The sequence below is a fragment of the Chlorocebus sabaeus genome, chromosome 11 (genome assembly GCF_047675955.1).
Source record: "Chlorocebus sabaeus isolate Y175 chromosome 11, mChlSab1.0.hap1, whole genome shotgun sequence".
In the NCBI taxonomy this organism is placed as follows: Eukaryota; Metazoa; Chordata; class Mammalia; order Primates; family Cercopithecidae; genus Chlorocebus; species Chlorocebus sabaeus.
The window spans coordinates 1,397,010-1,417,573 of record NC_132914.1 but is presented as its reverse complement, the minus strand read 5'-3'; the positions used below and the strand labels follow the sequence as shown (position 1 = coordinate 1,417,573).

At 38.1% G+C, this 20,564-nt stretch overlaps 1 protein-coding gene across 14 annotated transcripts in view; it reads right to left on the bottom strand.

Moving 5' to 3' along the window:
• ERC1 (ELKS/RAB6-interacting/CAST family member 1) overlaps positions 1 to 20,564 on the bottom strand; it is a 547,409-nt gene that overhangs the window by 332,917 nt on the left and 193,928 nt on the right. For all 14 annotated transcript variants that reach the window (XM_073020334.1, XM_073020331.1, XM_073020338.1 and 11 more), the window contains 3 exons: positions 19,958 to 20,098; positions 18,590 to 18,730; positions 11,978 to 12,171 (listed from right to left, as the gene is read on the bottom strand). In XM_073020334.1, the coding sequence (XP_072876435.1) occupies positions 11,978 to 12,171; positions 18,590 to 18,730; positions 19,958 to 20,098 (476 nt within the window). The remainder of the gene's footprint in view (positions 1 to 11,977; positions 12,172 to 18,589; positions 18,731 to 19,957; positions 20,099 to 20,564) is intronic.

Here is a 20,564-nt window from a genome sequence, read left to right as displayed (position 1 = left end):
CCCAGACTCAAGTGATCCTCCCACCTCAGCCTCCCAAATAGCTGAGACTATAGGCATATACCACCACACCTGGCTGATTTTTGTGTTTTTTGTAGAGACGCGGTTTCACCACGTGCTGGTCTCGAACTCCTGGGCTCAAGCAATCCACCCACCTTGACCTCCCACAGTGCTAGGATTACAGGCGTGAGCCACCACGTCCAGCTAAACTCTAACTCTTGGGAAATAACTTTAGGAGAAAAAATCTGTACATCGAATTACATGTAATCCTAATGTTTCTACTTTTAGGTAAAACATTACAGTAGCCATTAAACCCAGATTTCTATAAGACCACAGTAACAAATTATAAGGTGCTGTGCCCACAAGAAACTTGGCGAAGACAACCTAACAAAATGACTACAAAAAGCTTTGTAACTTACTCTCCTTTCACAGGAAATCTATGATACTCATCAAGGAGGAAGAAGAAAGAAACGAGCAGCTTCCCCAGAAAGCAAGCTGAAGCAAGCAGGATCAGATAAAAAACCAGTCACCTTCAGTTGTAATATGCTGGCATCTTTCTTTTCCTTTTTAGTTTTTTCATTTTTTAAACACAGACCATTCTCCCTCAAGCAATAACACACATTATATAATTACTCTGAGCTACCATCCGCAGCCCCAGTCATCTCTCTTCCACTCTAACCACATTAAGAGCATATTCTCTGACACTATACTTCATGGATTGAAGATGCATATCCATAAATTTAAAAGGCAGAAGATTTTTCTCTAAAGAAACACTTTCTTCATGAATTATATAGCAGTTTACGTCAAACTTGCATATGGCTTAATTTCTATATGGTAGATCTTTGAAGACATAGTAAATGAGTATCAATTTAAGATTTAAGGAAAAATACTTACAAGAATAAAGACTAAATACCTAGGTTTACATTTTCGGGTTACACTATACAATAGATGCCTGAATATAATGTGATGCTAGCATAAATTAATACCATGAAGTCCATTTTCCCAATGAGATGGTCCAAAAGAAACCGTTTTGGGTCAATCTAATAAAATCAGGATATAGGTGAACCAGTCAAATATCTAATTTACAATTTATACTAGTAAATACATTCATTTGGTTACTACATGTACATTTAAAATGAAATATATGACAAAATAACATTAAGAAATACTATTTTTTCCTACTCCCACATTCAACAAAACAATTTTATTCACTCTCTTTGAACGTATTCTTAACATCAATTCACCAAGGATAGAAGATGCATCATAGTAAAAACTATTTTATATTACTGAGAAAGAAAAAAAGTTATACCAATTAGATTACACCATGCCATTTACTTGTACGTGTATCCAAATTTCAGAGATGTTAAAATACAAACACAAGGTCAGAAGTGGCATTTCATTGTGACAAAAAGGAGAAAGGGAAAGTTATCTACAATTTTGTTTAATCTACAAATCTAAAAGTAATTAGACTGAATTACATTAAATCATATAAGAATATTTTAGGCGTATGAATGTACTTACATTTTTACAGAAGGAAAAGCATGTGTAAATATATATCTATGCATATATAAACATGTACATGTGTAAACATACTTTGTACACATGAAAGAAACAAAAATATTTTCAATATAATATCAAGGTATGGGAGACTACTGAATCTATCTTTTTAATTTCTAAAGGTCTGAATATTATGGATAATGGTAAGACAAGAAAATGTGGGCCAGGCGCAGTGGCTCACACCTGTAATCCCAGCACTTCAGGAGCCCAAGGCAGGCGGATCACGAGGTCAGGAGATCGAGACCATCCTGACTAACATGGTGAAACCCCGTCTCTACTAAAAATACAAAAAATTAGCCAGGCGTGGTGGTGGCTGCCTGTAGTCCCAGCTACTCGGGAAGCTAAGATAGGAGAATGGCACGAACCCGGGAGGCAGAGCTAGCAGTGAGCCAAGATTGTGCCACTGCACTCCAGCCTGGACAACAGAGTGTGACTCCGCCTCTGTGAGATGATTAGACAGCAGAATGAGAAGAGTACTACTTCTCTTTTTTAACATATACACATTGGTCTCTCAATAATGTACAGTCACAGCACAGAATGTGATGGCTACTACTGGAAAAGCACAAGTAAAGGAAAAAAGATTACTAGTGAAAGGAGGTCAGTAAAGGTTTCTTTTTGGAAAAAAGTAACAGTTAAAATAGGTCAGATTCCCACAAACAAATAAAGGGAACAAAACTTTTAGTCAAAGAGAAAAGAATAAGAAAAGGCAGATAAGAAAAAAGTATTCATCTAAAAAATTCTACTTCTATCTTCAAGAAAACAGCAAATTCTTCTCAGACTATCAAGCCAAAAACTGGTAATACCATCCTACAAACTAGTTCAAATTTGCCAACACATTTTACAAGATTTATGAAAGCTAAAAACCTCCATTTTCATTGTATAAAAATTTTAGAAACTACTTGTAAAATCTTTAAAAGAAAATTTAAAAACTCAAAAGGCAATAATCTTTAGGCAGTAAGTTGAAGCCTAGCAGCCATTTTCCCAAATGCCATCAGAAAAGTTCTCTTTCTCTTACACATACACATGTGCAAATAACACTCCCAGATTAAAAATCACTACTGGCATGACAGGAAAATGACCTCATTCTTTGTGTTAAAAAAAAAAAAAATTTATGTAATCTGTTCATAAAATTTGGGCTAATTTTGTTGATTTTTGTTTTTAATCAAGGTTGTTCTTAGTATGCTCAGAATTTAGCCCAAATCCTATGAACAGATTACGTAACCTTTTTTTTTTTTTTTTTTTTTTTTTTTTTTGAGATGGGAGTTTCATTCCTGTTGCCCAGGCTGGAGTACAGTGGCATGGTCTTAGCTCACTGCAACCTCTGCCTCCCAGGTTCAAGCAATTCTCATGCCTCAGCCTCCCAAGTGGCTGGGATTACAGGTGCCTGTCACCATGCCTGGCTAATTTTTTTTTTTTTTCTGTATTTTTTAGTAGAGACAGGGTTTCACCATGTTGGTCAGGCTGGTCTCGAACTCCTGATCATAGGTGACCCACCCGCCTCGGCGGATCCCAAGTGCTGGGATTACAGGCGTGAACCACCGCGCCTGGCCATAACATTTTTTTTTTTACAAAGCCAGTTGTTTATAAATCAAAATACAGTTCCCTTAAAAATCATACTATAAATACAGACTAGGTTGTCTTAGTAGTCCACAAAATTAAAGTTTAATCATGATGTAAAAGCCAAGAGCTAATAGTGCTAGAGGAGTGATATGGTTTGGCTCTGTGTCCCCACCCAAATCTCATGTTGAACTGTGATCCCCAGTGTTGGAGGTGGGGCCTGGTGGGAAGTGACTGGATCATGAGGGTGGTTTCTAATGGTTTAGCATCATCCCCCTAGTGCTGTCTTGTGATAGAGTTCTCACGAAATCTGGTTGTTTCAAAGTTTGTAGCATCTCCCCCTTTGCTGGCTCTCTCTCTCCTGCCAGCCACGTAAAATGTGCCTGCTTCCCCTTTACCTTCTGCTATGATTGTAAGTTTCCTGAGGCTACTCCAGAAGCAGAAGCCTGTACAGCCCACAGAAACATGAGCCAATTTTCTTTATTTTCTTTATCAATTAACCAGTCTCAAGTATGTCTTCATAGCAGCATGAGAACGAACTAATATAATGAGGTATGGAAAAGATGGTTAGCAAAGAAGATAAAATTAACCACCACAAAGCAGAAAAAGTTACCGCCATCAAGACTACTCACAAGGCTAGCCCTGAGAATTTTATGTATATATGAACAACAAAACTGATCTCCAGTTCTCCTATCTTTCTCGGAATAGTCGTCGCAGTGCAGCACCCTGGCTTTCCCTCTGTATTCTGTGTCTCTGTACTAGAGCTGGAAGACCTGAAATTAGTGGTAATAGTTTAGGATCCAAAATTACTTACTAGCTTTCCAACCAAATAACCTCCCAAGCTACTATCATTTAATATTGGCTTCAAAAATGGAAAGACCAAAGACTTAAGAGTCCAAAGTTCAGGGCTGGGTGCAGTGGTTCACCTCTGGAATAGTATCACTTCGGGATGCAGAGGCAGACGGATCACTTGAGCCCAGGAGCTCCAGACCAGTCTAGGCTATATGGCAAAAATCCATCTCTATAAAAAAAAATACAAAAATTACGTGGGCATGGTAGCACGTGCTTCTAGTCTCAGCTACCCAGGAAGCTGAGGTGGGAGGATCACCTGAGCCCAGGAGGTCAAGGCTGCAGTGAGCTGTGACAGTGCCACTGCACTCTAGCCTCTGAGAGTTTCTTTCTGATACTACTACATGCTGGGCACATGCTAACTGGGATGACCAGCCTCTGTGGTATGGCAAGTGATACCTTCCAGTAGAGCTCAACCAGACCTTAAGGAACTAAGATTTCATCACCGGAATTTCTAGCCATTGGACAAGCTACAGACAAACACCAATGCCAGCATAATCTACAAATGAAATGGCAACAGCTTCTGTATTGATGGAGTCTTAGTCTCTTTGAGCCAGACGTACCCCCTTTAACTGAGTCCAGATTGAGAGAAGCACTAAAAAGTACATGTGTAGAAAAACTGGCCCCTAGCAGCAAACAACCCACATACAGGCCAATTCCACAGCACCTGTCCCATACGTGGGCATTCCAGCATGTGGGAAAAGGCTGTGGCCTCAGTAAGATCCTCCAGTGAACAGACTCTGGATCGTCTAGCTGTCTATAGCCTCCTCTTCTAGGAGGTGAGGTCATTAATGAAAACTGAACACCTAGAAGAGACAGACATTGGAATTGTTAGGCAAAAGACTCTGCTGCCTACTTATGTAATACAGGACCAGTCATTTAACCTCAAACATCTGTATAACACAAATCTAGGCCAGGCACAATAGTTCATTCCTGTAACCCCAGCACTTTGGAAAACCAAGGCAGGCAGATCACTTGAGGCCAGGAGTTCGAGACCACCTTGGCTAACATGGCAAAATCCCATCTCTACTAAAAATACAAAAATTAGCTGGGCATGGTGATGCATGCCTGTATTCCCAGCTACTCGGAAGGCTGAGGCACAAGAATCACTTGAGCCCGGGAAGTGGAGGTTGCAGTGAGCCCAGATCATACCATTGCACTCCAGCCTGCGTGACAGAGGGAAAATCTGTCTTAAATATATATAGAGAGATATAGATACAGATACAGATATAGATAGAGATAGAGACAGAGAGAGAGAGAGAGAGAGAGAAGGAGAGAGCATGTGCACCAGGTGTGGTGGCTCATGCTTGTAATTCCAGCACTTTGGGAGGCCGAGGCAAGGGGATTACTTGAGCCCAGGAGTTCAAGACCAGCCTGGACAGCATAGTGAGGCACCATCCCTACAAAAAAATTAAACTATTAGCTGGGCATGGTGGTGTGTGCCTGTGGTCCCACCTACTCAAGACACCGAGGTGGGAGGATCGCTTGAGGCTGGGAGGTCTAGGCTACAGTGAGCTGTGATCACTTCACTACACTCCAGCCTGAGCAAAAGAGTGAGATTCTGTCTTTAAAAAAAAAAAAAAAAAAAAAAAAAAAGTATATAAGAAAGCTTTCCAATACATACCCCCACCAACCCAAAAAGGCATGATGTAGAAGGGATAGCTAAAATGAACAAATATAACTAAACAAATTGCATTAAAATTTTTGGATATCTTTCTTAGATTCAAAATGCATTCCTCTTTAAAGCAGTTGCCTAGTCGGAGGCGAAAATCTGCTATAATGCATTCCTCTCAAAAGATGAAAGGGTGAGATCTGTTCTAGGCATTTGGGTGGCGGATGAGGTGGAGGCAGAGACCGAGGAAAATAAAGAGGACTAAAACAAAGGAAAAGCAAGATTGATACCTGAGTGGGCTGATTTGAAAAGAATGGCATAGAATCATCTATGATTGGTTTAACTCTTAGCCTCAAATTACCACCCTATTTTAAAAAGAACCAAAATGGGCAGAGTGAGGAAGTTATTCCTGATTTGGGGAAGTAATTAAAATACTAGGGAAATTACTTCTCGATTTGGAAGGTATTAGGTAGACAAAAGAAACTCCGGTTTGGTCAGGACCCCTATGTTGTTCCTGCTGTCAGCAGCATTGATCCTTATTTGACTTATCAAAAAACATTAACTCTTTTCAAAATGATTGCTTCCATTACAAAAAAAGGAGGGAGGGGAAATAAGTACATAATTATCTATATCCATTTGAATGCACTGAGAATCCTGACTCAAACTGGCTGAAACAGTCATTAATTGTCCTATCTCACGTCACAAGCAGCACAGAGGTAGTTTCAGGAATAGTCCATTTCGTTCCAGCTCTGCTGTGCTGGGATTTTGTTGACTGTCACTCTCTGGATACTGGTTTCATCTTAGGTTGGTAGAAGTAGATGCAGCAACTTCTGGATATGGGTATCATATCCAGACAAGATAATGTTCAGGAGAAAGGGGTCATCTTTCTTCTTGTAGGTCCTTCTTATAAGAAAATCATTCCCAGAACACTCCCCGTGATTTTTCCTTCAAATCACTAATGCACATATGCTCAATGCGCAACTAGTCACTAAGAAAGAGAATGCCATTGTCCTGATTGCCTTTAAAAATCCGAATCTACTTCTGGAGCTGAGGAAACAGGGAATTACACACACTTACGGTTGTGTTGGAATGGGAAAGTAGACAATTAAACATTAAGGCAAAAGGGAGAAACTGAAGTTTAACGTATAAAATTAATTTTAAAACTGGGTCTCAGATCTGCAAAGGCTGGGGCTAGGGCTGGGAAGAGATTTGCTGTAAAGGGGCAAAGGGGAACTTCTGGGGATGAGGAAATGTTCTGTGTCTCGATCACGGTGGTAGTCATGTCAGTGTATAGATTTGTCAAACCTCAAACAATCAGCTTAAAATGGGTGCATTTTATTGTATGTAAATTATACCTCAAAGTTGTTGAGGTTTTTTAAGGGGCTTCTGAGGACTTCTTATAGAGCCCCTCCTTCAAATCGCTGCTCATATATCAGTAACTTTATCAGATAGGTCTTTCTCAACTATTCCATAAATAATCCCTCGGCTAAATTTCAAAACACAACCCTCCAAAAAATCTACATCCATTAAAATCCTGGTTTGTATATTCCCTCAAATCAGGAAATACAGTAAATCTACAATTCCTATTAATTTTTAGATCACACAATAAAAGACTCTACTATTCTTTGGATCACTGAAAATTTCTAACTTTCATAAACCAAAGGCAACCTTTGTTATCTAAATTATACAAAAATCAGATGGTTGCCATTCTCTGAATACAAGTTTTGAAGGGCATTATTGAATCTAACAATCTTATATTAGAGTAAAATTGAAGATTTCTGCTGCAAACACTAAACCCTGTGAATCCATTAGTCATTATGGTATTAGAAAAAAGGTAACAAAGCACATTAAAAAGCAAAATTATAAGGCACAATACAATATATGGCACAGGAGACAATGTTCCCAGTGTGGTGCTATAACATGGGCACATTCAGCTAAAAGTGAAAAAGCAGACAGCAAACAATTCTGTATTAGCCTCCAGTATACTTCTAAGTACTATTTTATTTTATTTTATTTTATTTTATTTATTTTTTGAGACAGAGTCTCGTTCTGTTGCCCAGGCTGGAGTGCAGTGGCATAATCTTGGCTCACTGCAACCTCCGCCTTCTGAGTTCAAGTGATTCTCCTGCCTCAGCCTCTGGGGTAGCTGGGACTACAGGCATGCACCACTACGCCTGGCTAATTTTTGTGTTTTTAGTAGAGATGGGGTTTCACCATGTTGGCCAGGCTGGTCTCGAACTCCTGACCTCAGGTGATCCAAGTGCCTCAGGCCTCTCAAAGTGCTGGGATTACAGGCGTGAACCACTGCGCCCAGTCACTCTAAGCATTTTAAACATTATATCAAAGAAAAGCCTACTCACTATTAATCTAAATAGAAACTCTAATATGCTCATTTTAGGAGAGAAATTCTGTTACATTCAGGGTTCCTGAGGTTAATCTAAATTTACCTACTTACCTAACGACTTTTCAAGCTCTGATGTGTTTGTTTTTTTCTATACTATCCAGCACCACCAGATGATGACTTTTTGGAAATATTAACTTGTCTACGTTACAGTGCCCAGTTACTCCATCAAACATTAATCTAGATGGTGCTTGTGAAGGTAGTTTGCTGACATAATTAAAGCCTCTAATCAATTTAAGTAAAAAAGACTATCCTAGATAATCCCAACGGGCATAAATGAATCCTTCGGAAAGATTTTAAAACAGGGCTGAGGTTTCCCCAGGAGAGAAAAGAAATTCTGCCTGTGGACCACAGCTTTGGCTTGTGCCTGCAACAGGTTCCATCCTGCTCATGATCTTCTCTTCCTGTAGCCTCCACAATTTCAGTCTTGCTTAGCCAGCCCCACGATTTTACAAGACTATTCTCTGCAATAAATCTCTTAATACATGTAGGCATATATTACTATATGTACAAATATACATATAAATCTCATAATACATGTATGCTTCTGTATCTGTTTATATGTGTGTGTATATACGTATTTATCTCTGTGTGTGTGTCTATATACACCCTACTAATTCTGCTTCTCACTGGATTCCAACTAATATGCACCACAGTACGGAATGTGAATTTAGAAGTACTACTTCTTATATTTAATTGGGGAAAATATTTTATATGTATAGATGTATTAGTGGGCTTACCCAATCCTCTTTATAAAATTTCAGTGGGTCAAGAGAGTAGTACAACACTAAATCATCTTCTGACAAGAACTATTTTCTGTAACAGCCAACATGGGAAGGAACTATTCATTTATTTCTTTCGATCACAAAGAGCAGGCCTAGGAATCCTTCATAACACAGTCTGAACCATTTAATATTGGAGATCCTTTTATAAGAAGCAATATAAAATGCAAAGAATAGTAAGGATTTTCTTGAGTTCAATTATTGTAACAGTCTCCTTTTATTTTTGCACTTAGTGGGTAGCTGAACACCCTTAAGAAATTAATTCTACATGCTGAATCTACAGTGTGGCACTACAGTTACATTAGTTGAGGAACTATTTAAGGAGTATTCCAGCATAAGAACAACTAAATAAAAGGTGGGCTAGAAACAAAGACTAAAACAATTACAACTAGCATTATCAGAACTTTACCAGAACGAACACAGACCGATTTTATCAAAAAGTAAGGTACCTAAAGAGGTATAGTTCAACTTGACATATAATTAGCTGTTCTTTAATTCTGATCAAGCACAATTCCAAACAAGCCCCAGGAGTAGCAAGAGCAGCAGCAGCAATTCACTCTAGTGTAAGACTGTAGCCTTACATAACGCTCACTTTCCCAGGAAGTCCCGAACAAAACCCCCTGATGGTACAGGGACAGAAACCTGGCACGGAGGGTACAATTTGCAAGAGACTGGCTTTCTGAGAAACAGCCACGGACAAGGGGAAGGAGCATACACATATAAACACACAGACACCAAAAACCCCAATGGAACAGGACCATGATAAAACAAAAAGAAAAATGAAGAAACTCAAATGATAAATTACAGGGAGCCAGACACACACACAGGAAATAGTGAAATGGCAACACAAGCAGCAAATGATTAGTAAGAAACACAGCGGCCACACACATGCAAATCAGCGCTAAATCTGGGAACAAGAGGTAAAATATAATCCCAACTGTCTTTGATAAAGAATGCACTGATTATCTCCTAAAATAAGCAGAGCTCAGTTTAGAAAAATCGCATTCAAGGGCATAAGTGAAAACTACAATCTACCTTAGTTTGTAAGCAAGCCGTAATACTAAATAACCACTTCTACTTAAGACATTGGGTCCAGATGGGGTAAAAGAATAAATCACCTAAGGGTAGGGAGCCTTCAAATGACAGTTGCCAGGAAGTCCAAAAAGAGCAATAACTAACCTTGGCGGAACAGAAAGAAAATTGATTTGGAATTTACAAACCCCATTTGATTAGCCCTGGCTCAACCACTGTGTCACTTCAGCAATAACTTCTCTGGGTCTCGGTTTCCTCTTCCATAAAATGCCATGCTAGATCACTTTCACAAATTCTATGATTCTACTGTTTATTCAACATCTTAAACTATGTTACCAAGTAACAAATTACAAAGCTGGTAGCAAAAGCTGAGTTATGAAAGCTGTTTCCTCTTTTTTTTTTTTTTTCTCCAGTAGCCAAGAAACTGTGTTAAATCCTAAAACAAAACTATAATGCTACAGGGCCAGAGGACAGAACTGTACAGTGCTTTTTCCAACTTTTATAAGAGTTACATTCTGTGGAAAGAGTAGATCATTTACAACTCTTTCTCAAAATGCGAGAAATATAGTGACTCATAAAAGCTGCTACTTGGTGTGCTTTGGATATCAAACACAGACCTAGTCCTATTTCTTACTCTCCTTCAGTTCACATCCATCTCCCAAAAATCAATATTGGCGCCAAAAATGAATCAAAAACGTTTTCAAGCAAGCTGCCTGGAATAGCAAGCAATAATTTCAAATGCAGATTTCTAAAAAGAAATTAAACCATAAAATAAAACTTACTCAAGGAATTTCTTTTCTGAAATATAGTTAGTGGGAAGTCACTAATCAATCAAAAGCACCACATTTTAGTATCTATGCAGTACTGCTGCAGACTTCAGGCCTTTCCACAAGCAAAGAGAGGCACATATTCACGTAAGTGCATAAGGGGTGACGGGGCACATACACATGCATGCATGTGAGTGTTGCGAGGAGGGTGCAGTATAAAAATGAAGACATAACAAACGCACATAATCTAATCTTGAGGCTGCTTTAATTTTAAAATTCTGACTTTTTATTTTATCCATATGTCTTATCCAGAACTGAACAAAATGAGTAGAGTTAATATCAAAATAAAAGGAAGTCAGTGACCAGGTAATCAGTCCGTATTATTTACACCTTCAGTACAGTGAAGGAGAGCTGTGAAGGTTAGACTTCATAGTTTTGGTTTCTTGAAAATTAAAATTCTATGACTACAGAATAGGAAAAAATAATAACTTCAGAGGACAATATCAAGTCTACCACTAACCCCAAAACTTTAAAACTTAGTAAAAAATTTATGGAAGTACTCTAACACTTCTCAGCCTTCAAGATCATTAAAAAAATATATTCTTAAGGATCAGTCCCCAAAAGGCCAAGTAGATTAGTGACGCCGTTCTGTCACTGTCAGTCTTTCTGGCTGTTCAGAATATAGGTGATCAATAAAGTTCTACTGGCAGAGTTGTTTTTTAATTTATATTAAATATGTGGTGTAAAAGAAGAGGTCAAGAGGCACATGCTTGACCTTTAGCATAAAATAGTAAGAAAACACACCAAAAAAATTCTAGGAGACCTGTCTGCCTAGATATGTTCAAACACAGAATATTTTAAAGAATTCCAAGTCAGAGACAGCTTCATAAAAAACACATTCATGGCTCCTAAACTGTCCTCAAAGTGTCTCTCCTCCTAATTTTGATCCAATGCACTGAAGTAACAGTTTGTTTTTCAACAATAAAAACTGTGAAAAGTCTAAAAATTTATAGCCCAAGAGAGCACTAGCTCAACAACAAAGGCCTAAACCAGTGATAAAAGATTAACTCCTTATGCTTGAGGATCATTTGGTCTTTACATACAGAAATTAAAAAGTAGACATTTGTCCTCTCTTGATTTGCCAGTTAAAAAAAAACTTTAATTTTAAATTAATGAATACTTTCTTTTGCCAATCAATGATGTTACAGTCCACAGCTTCCCAGTTTATTCCCATTCTATGTTGCCTTTTAGATACCACAACAGAGAACGTACACTGACCTAGAGAAAAATGCAGCTAATACGGTAAAAGCAAGAACTCGAGAACCCAAATTCAGAGTCAGATATTGAAAAAGTATGCCCCCAAAAGTATACTTTTAAAACCATACTTTAACCTCACGAGTCCCAATCAGCTTCCCTTTCTTACCTTTCCAACTCAGCTATCTTCTTATCTTTATCATTCTTCTCATTTTCCACCTCCTTCAAGATTTCTAAAAGTCGATCAACTTCTGCCTGGGCCTTGCTAGATTCATCTTTGTACCTGGTGATCTCTCTCTCCAAGTGCTGTATACGGTCACTCATCTCTGGACTGGCTCTGGCTTCTAAGGCTGCCTCATGCGCCTACAGAGAAAAGCATTTCAATCCTATCAGATACACACAGGTGGCAATGGGCAAGCCATGTCCCAAATAATGATTTATATTCCAATTTAAGTACAGAATTATCAAATATCTAACAGCTAGTTTGCAATTTATAAGGTTTTTATCTGCTTAAGTATTATATAGACAAATATTAGTAATAAACGGAGAATTATGTTAGGTCCCAAGTAGATTAGTTGTTTTAAATAATACATCTCTGAATATTATTAAATCAAAAATCATCATAAGCCAAAAGATGCTGCAGAGTTTACTGAGACAAACTAACAAGTCTGTTGTTATTGATCCCTCCAAGATAATATCAAAAGGCAACACCAGGGACTCACTGCTGATCATATAGCTGGACCAGTGCAGAGACCTAATTCCCACTAGACCCTAACTTCCATTTCCATTTCCTAGATGCTGCTTTACCTAACATGTGTGAATCACATGGCCTTGGGCATGTAGAGTCATACAGATACTGTGAGTGTGATGCCATAAAAATGTGAGTTAGGTTAAGAAAATAGCTGCTACCATCACACAGGTACCTCCCTCATGCAAGGACTAGAGAATTTACAAAATAACATGGGACAAACAAATGAATTCAGAAATCAAGAACCGCACACTTAAGGATGGGCTCTGTGGCTTGAGCCTGTAATCCCAGCACTATAGGAGGCCCAAGCAGGGGGACTGCTTGCAGCCACAAGTTGAAGACCAGCCTGGGCAACACAGCAAGGCCCTATCTCTATTGGAAAAAAAAAAAAATTGTTTAAAACAATTGTTTTAAAAAGAACCACACTAAGATCTGAGAAAAAAATTTTTATTCAGGATCCTATAAAAGTCAACTATTATTATTAATGCATTCTGGAATACAAAACAGTTTCAATAATTACAAACTAATTTCCAAGTCCTTAATTGTCTTCTGGAATCTCTAAAGCCATGTATGTATAACGTATTTAATGAGAAGACAAAAGCTAAGATGTTTTATTTTTTCTTATTCAATAGACAATATATTTAGTCCCTTAAAATGGTGTGAAAAACTATTAAAGGAGAAAATATATATTCTTAGGAAATATTTCAGAAAGCTCTGAAGCAAAGTACCTTGAGTAAATGAGAAATGTCTATATAAATTGTATTAACACGCTTGGTGAAAACAACAGCTATACTTTTAAGACAAGTCATTTCCTAAGTTTATTTGTTTAAGGCTTCACACGTGTAGAAAAAATCTTTTATCTGTCTTAAATATGGGCTTCCCTAACACTTAACCTTGATATACATACGAAGTATATTTTAAGAAACAAAAATCATGTAAGTTTGGAAGGTAAGAAGAGATCACTGTTCTGCACTGAATGTTGCCCAATGTCTAAAATCAGTTGTTTCACATGGTTTCTGTTTTTGAGTTGTTAATTGTAGGGGGGAAATTCCTGTAGCAGTCAATCCTTCATGGGCAGGCTATAAATAAATCTACTAGAAAAGGAGAGAGGAAAGAAGAGTATAAAGAGTACCAAGATCAGGAGATATTTCAATAGAAAGCTGATCATATTACACATAAAGAGAGGGGACAACAAAGGGGAAGAAATTGAAGATGCAAACAAAAGCAGAAGTAACTGAGAAAACTCTTAGTATCCACAAAGAAAGAAGGTGATGAAATAGACAACAGGAGGCAGCTTGATGTAGGGGCACAAAGACGACTGTGTAAACAAACGTGAAGGCCAGCTGCCATTTAATGTCACTGAGATAACTCTGATTTGTAATAATTTATTATAAATTATTTACTATAACTCCACAAATACAACTACTGCATATCAGCATTCTGGGCCTTCATACATGCTGATGAGTCCTTACTTTGAGGTCTCAGCTTAGAAGGTATCACTTCTGTTAGGAGGTACTCCATGACCTGGACCTAGGTTAGTTCTCTTTGATGTAAGCTTCCCTCACACTGTGTGATTCACTACAATTACCTTCGTAAGTGTCTATCTTCCTGATAGAGGCTGTAAATTATATGAGTCAAGGGACAGGTCTGTCTTGTCCACCACTATATATCCTCAGTGCACAGTGTGGTAACTGTCAGAGTAAAAACTCAATTATTTGTAGAAAAAAATGAATACGCAAAAGCAGTGGGCTAGTTTCCATCTGATTTAAAACAGTCCCTAGGTCTAAACGGCAGGAAAAGAAAAATGATTGGGAAGAGGAGAAATTAATCAGTAATTAAATATAAGTGCACGATTAAATGTAGCCAGATGATTAAGAATATCAAATGAGGCCAGGTGCAGTGGTTCACGCCTCTAATCCCAGCACTTTGGGAGGCTAAGCTGGGAGAATTCCTTGAGCCCAGGAGTTCAACACCTGCCAGGGTAACACAGTGGGACCTCGCCTCTACAAAAAAATAATAAAATAATAACAATAAAGATAATAAAAGAATACTAAATGACAATCTTTAAAGACAAAATAAATCAAGCTAAAAAAAAAAGATACTATAAACCTTCCCTTCCCTTCTGACAACAAATTCTATATCAGAGTAGTTTACATCTAAACTCTTGTTGAGTTAATTCGTACTTTAAAATAAAATTCTAAGAAATTTAAACCACCTTAACGATCTTTACAACTTTATAAATTATAATACAAACTCCAAAAAAAGCATTATTTTTCAAATCAGTGTTATAAACATCCCTTTAAAATGGACTTCTAAGCCAGGTGCAGTGGCTCACGCCTGTCACCCCATCACTTTGCAAGGCTAAGGTGGGTGGATCACCTGAGGCCAGGAGTTTGAGACCAGCCTGGCCAACATGGCAAAACCATGTCTCCACTGAAAAGTACAAAAATTAGCCGGGGGTGGTGGTGCACACCTGTAATCCCAGCTACTTGGGCGGCTGTGGCACGAGAATTGCTTGAACCCGGGAGGTGGAGGCTGCAGTGAGTCCAGATTGTGCTACTGCACTCCAGCCTGGGCAAGAGTGAGACTCTGTCACACAAATAAATAAAAATAAAATGGTTTTCTAAATTGTGGAATATGACGTTGAATTCGAGATGTAAGTATTTCTTCTGTCCACAGAGTCACTTATCATGGTATCAACATGAAAGGCATTTTCTGGATGAAGGTGTTTAATTTCATGGCTTCACTTTCTTCTCCCCTTTCTTACCCATTAAGTTCTAATTATACGTTAACCTATGCTTTAAAAATGCAGATCATCTATACACCTTGCTTTTAGAATGTGAAAAGGTCAAGAAGATTCAGAAGCAAAAGCTACAAACTTTAGTGAAATAACAACATTTGTATAAAATGTCACCTTTGGACAAGAGAAGCTGACGTAACAGTGAATAATCCTCCTTAAAACACTGAGTTAAAGGTTAAGCTCTCCATCCACAAGCCTTGTTCTACTGAAAAATACCTACCTTTAACATTATTAAAACCTCAGTACTCGTACTCATACACCGGAGGCAGATTTTGTTCTTTCGTATTTCATACATGTTATAGTAAAACATGTAAGATTGCAAAACCATGCAGAAAATCATATTCCCATAGAAATCAACATTTTCACCACATAAGCTATTTAATGAGAAAGTAAACACTAAGACAAGTTTTTTCCTTATTCAATAAACAACAAACATATTCAGTCCCTTAAAATGGTTTCAAAAAATATTAAAGGGGTAAACATACATACTTAGGAAAGCTCTGATTCAAAGTACCTTGGGTAAAAGAGAAACATTCATGTAAATTTTGTTAAATGCTTTGTGGAAGCAACAGAGGTACTTTCAAGATTAAGTCCTCTACCAATTTATTTTGTTTCAGGTTTCATCAGTTGTCAAAATTCAGTTACTAAGCATGGCCTTTATAAAGACTCTATTGGCAGATATATGATTTAATGTGTTAGCAAAACTGTACCCTAAACTGGTGGGGCTAAAAGCCACAACAGGGTGGAAATAAAAGCAACGAGAAGCAGTCCTGAATTAATTAACTCACTAGGAACAGAACAAAGCAAAAGCAGCAGAAACGCAAATACTTTCCAAAGTATGAGGAAAAATTTTAGTCTTAGAGAACCTTTTCTATTTCGTAGTCACCTCAATATACTTCAGAGAGGAATCATTTAAAAAAAAAAAAAAAAAAAAAAAAACCTAGAGTTCCTGTTTCGGGAAGGGAGAGATGAGAAGGTTAAGTATATTCATTTATCTATAGGGTGATAAAAATGTCATTCACACAAAAGCCAGAAAAAAACTATCAACTGGGACTTTATGGCAACACTTGGCTAGGCCACTCGCTGGCTTGGATGAGAGACTCCACACTAATACAGGATGCTGAAGACAGTAAGAAGCATCAGGGAGAAAAGAAGACAGAAAAGTAGAGAAAATGGTTTTAAGAGTAGGATAATCAAGGGAAAGAAAATTAATGGTTAAAAAAATTTTAAAAAGCTTCAACAACAAAAATCAGAGTATAGAAATAAATATTTCACTCTACAAGGAAAAAAAAAAAGAATTAAGCATTTTAAAAATTCTGATAACTCAAGGCTGAGCATAGTGGCCTTGCTCCCAGCAGTTTGGGAGGCCATGGCAGAAGGATCTCTTGAGGCACGGGTTTTAGACCAGCCTAGGCAACATGGCAAGACCTCTCTATTTAAAATAAACAAAAAGCTGGGTGTGGTGGCTCACGCCTGTAATCACAGCACTTTGGGAGGCCAAGGTGGGTGGATCATGAGGTCAGGAGTTCAAGACTGGCCTGGTCAACAAGGTGAAACCCCGTCTCTACTAAAAATACAAAAATTAGCCAGGCACGGTGGCGCACGCCTATAAACCCAACTACTATGGAGGCTGAGGCAGGAGAATCACCTGAGTCCAGGAGGCAGAGGTTGCAGTGAGACGAGATAGTGCCACTGCACTCCAACCTGGGTGACAGAGTGAGACTCCGTCTCAAAATTAACTTAGCCAGGTGTTGTGGCAGGGGTCTGTTGTCCCAGCTCTTCGGGAAGATGAGGCAGGGAGATTACTTAAACCCAGAAGTTTGAAGTCACAGAAAACTATGATTATGCTACTGCACTCCAGCCTGGACGACAGAGCAAGACCCTGTCTCCAAAAAACAAAGAAAAAAAGACAAAAAAAAATCTGGTATCTCAAAAGTTGAGTTTCAATCCTTTCCTTAATAAATTCTGAGGACATTATCTCATACTGAAGACATGGAATGCCAATATTCAGATACAGGATATAAATTCTTAAGCTATAAATAAGTCAAAAATGACTTCAATTATCATTACCTCAAGACCAGTCATTTCCCACTCTAAACAAGACAGAGAAGAAATCTACTTTAAAAATGTCAATGATAAGCACAGGCTTTTGAATAAATGTAAACTAGAACACTAATAATACACCAGTAATAGTTTCCAAGAAGAAAATATGCCAAATAGTCCTTCATGTAAATCTACATATAAGCTGTAAACCAAAAAAAGACCCTAATGTAGAAGGTGAAGATAACAAAATTCTAGGCCTCATAAGCTGCTATGAAAAATTAAAAGTGTAACAAGTAAAAAAAACTTTCTGACAACATGTGCCTTGTCTTTTAAAAAAAATGCTAGGAAATTAATATTCTCCAAAATGAGATAAAATCTGAAACAGGATATTTAACAATTGTTCTGAGTCTCAGATCTTACTACATAGGTTAAATTAGAAAATACACTCTCACTTATTCTTCTTTTTTGTGTATGTGAGATGGAGTTTTGCTCTGTTGCCCAGGCTGGAATGCAGTGGCGTGATCTTGGCTCAATGCAACCCCCACCTCCAGAGTTCAAGCAATTCTCCTGCCTCAGCCTCCTGAATAGCTGGGATTACAGGCCCGCACCACCACGCCTGGCTAATTTTTTGTGTGTTTTTAGTAGAGACGGGGTTTTGCCATGTTGGTCAGGCTGGTCTCGAACTCCTGACCTCAGGATCCGCCTGCCTCAGCCTCCCAAAGTGCAGGATTACAGGCGTGAGCCGCCGTTTTCTCTTTTTTTATGAGACGGGGTCTCACTCTGTGGCACAGGCTGGTGTCCAACTCCTGACATCAAGTAATCCTCCCACCTCAACCTCCCAAGTAGCTGGAATTACAGGCACGAGTTACCACACCTGAGAGAAGTCTGATTCTAATGGAAGAAAAATACCAGGTAACTGAGATTTTTACACTGTGGTCTCATATTTTACCCACGAGGGAGCTGCATATTTTAATCTTTCTCTGAACTGTCAATTTTCAAAGACTTGGGGGATTATCTTGAATAAAATAAAGTAGGATAAGAATGCTAAGATAATTAATTCAGGTATACATTGTATTCTAAAGTTTGGGGGATTATTACTCCATTGGTAAATTATTCCATATAAACATGCTAAGGCTATGCTCTTATTTAAAGGAAAGCAAAAAAAAAAAATGTGAAACATTTTCTTTAACCTTTTTCAATTGTGATTCCATTTTCAGACACTCCTCCTTCTTCTGCTCCAAAGCAATCTCTAGTGTCTTAAGCCGAGAGTCCTTTTTCAGTCCTGAGGACGCCAGAGAAGAAGCATGCTCTTTCAGATCCAGAAGTGAAGCCTAAAAGAAGCAACACACATCTAGAATAAATAACTATAAACAAAATAGAGATTTAAAATTTTAAATTTACCGTGGTAGCTGTAATTTCCTTTCCATTACCAAATGCTGACATATTTCCATTTCAAGGAAATTCATCATGAAATATAAAACAATATTAGCTCTAGCTTTCAACTCTTAACAAATAAGATGGATTCTCAAGAAATACCAATTGAACAGTGATTTAAAGAGTTCTGTCAATACATACCCATTCTACAAAATAAACCAAAGTAGATCAAGCTTTGTGAAAGTAAGTAGTCAAACCTCAGTAGCTACATTAACTTAAACAAAAAACATTTTTTGGCCAGATACCTGTAATCCCAGCATTTTGGGAGGCTGAGGCAGGGGATCATTTGAGGCCAGGAGTTCAAGACCAGCCTGGGCAACATAGCAAGACCCTGTCTTCACAAAAAAAATTTTTTTACCTTAGCTGGGCATGGTAGTGCACACGTATAGTCCCAGCTACTTGGAAGACTGAAATAGGAAGATCCCTTGGGCCCAGGAGTTCAAGACTGCAGTGAGCTATGATAATGCACTGCACTCCAGCCTGGGCAACAGAGTGAGATACTATCTCTTAAAATAAAAAAAAAAAAAAAAAAACACATTTTTCCCTATTAAAAGAAAAATTCTATTAGGAATTTAAACTTCCATAACATTTCCTAAAAATATTAGAAAGAAAATCCATGGAAAGATGCTACAGTTCATGCATTATCACCATCTGATTACACAGCATGAGGCATCTTTGCTCTTCAGGTCATATTAACAGGATTCTCCAAAAGCAAGATCCAAGTAGATTAAGTCACCTAATTTAACAGCTGTTGTGTTCTTTGATAGCTGGTATACATAAAATTTCCTTCTTTTGCATATTCCTTTTATCTGTCAACTTTCTTATCTTTAGCACACTACTTCTCCAAATGTATCTGAGCTTGTTACTTTAGGTCTATAAAAATATTAGTAAGTAAAAAACCAACATAAAACATAGTAACACTTAGAAAATGAATGAACCAATCCACTATGTCTCTGCAAAGCTTTCTGAAATATTCCTTAAGGTATTCACAACAAGCCTGCTAAAAGAATATTAAGAAAATTTTCCATCGAATACTTTTGTACATGCATTATGTAAACACCAACAACATACGGACACATGCAATGATTAAGCAAACAAACTAATTCCATTCTGGTGAGCTTAACCTCTTTCTCTGAAAGGTCGCCTTGCAACAGGCTGACTTTTTCCTTCAGGTCTTTAAGATCTTTTTTGTAGTTATCAATTTCCTCTTGCTTCTCTCGCTCATCTCTGTCCCTCTGCTCCTTTAAGCGTTCAATTGTCCGCTCCTGATGAGAGAATAAATCAACATGTGAGGAAATTCCCTTTTGCACTTATATGACTGTAATTCTGCTTTTAGCTGATAACATTTCAAACTTCTATGTTCAAAAGACAATGGTAAGTTTTTAAAGAATCCACTTTTTTTCTTTTTTTTGAGACAGAGTTTCACTCTTGTTGCCCAGGCTGGAGTGCAATGGCATGATCTCGGCTCACCGCAACCTCCACCTCCCGGGTTCAAGTGATTCTCCTGCTTCAGCCTCCCAAGTAGCTGGGATTACAGGCATATGCCACCACACCTGGCTAATTTTGTATTTTTAGTAGAGACAGGGTTTCTCCATGTTGGCCAGGCTGGTCTCGAACTTGTGACCTCAGGTGATCCGCCCGCCTTGGCCTCCCAAAGTGCTGGGATTACAGACATGAGCCATAGTGCCCAGCTAGAATACACTTTCTAAATAATTCATCCTTCTTATTCAT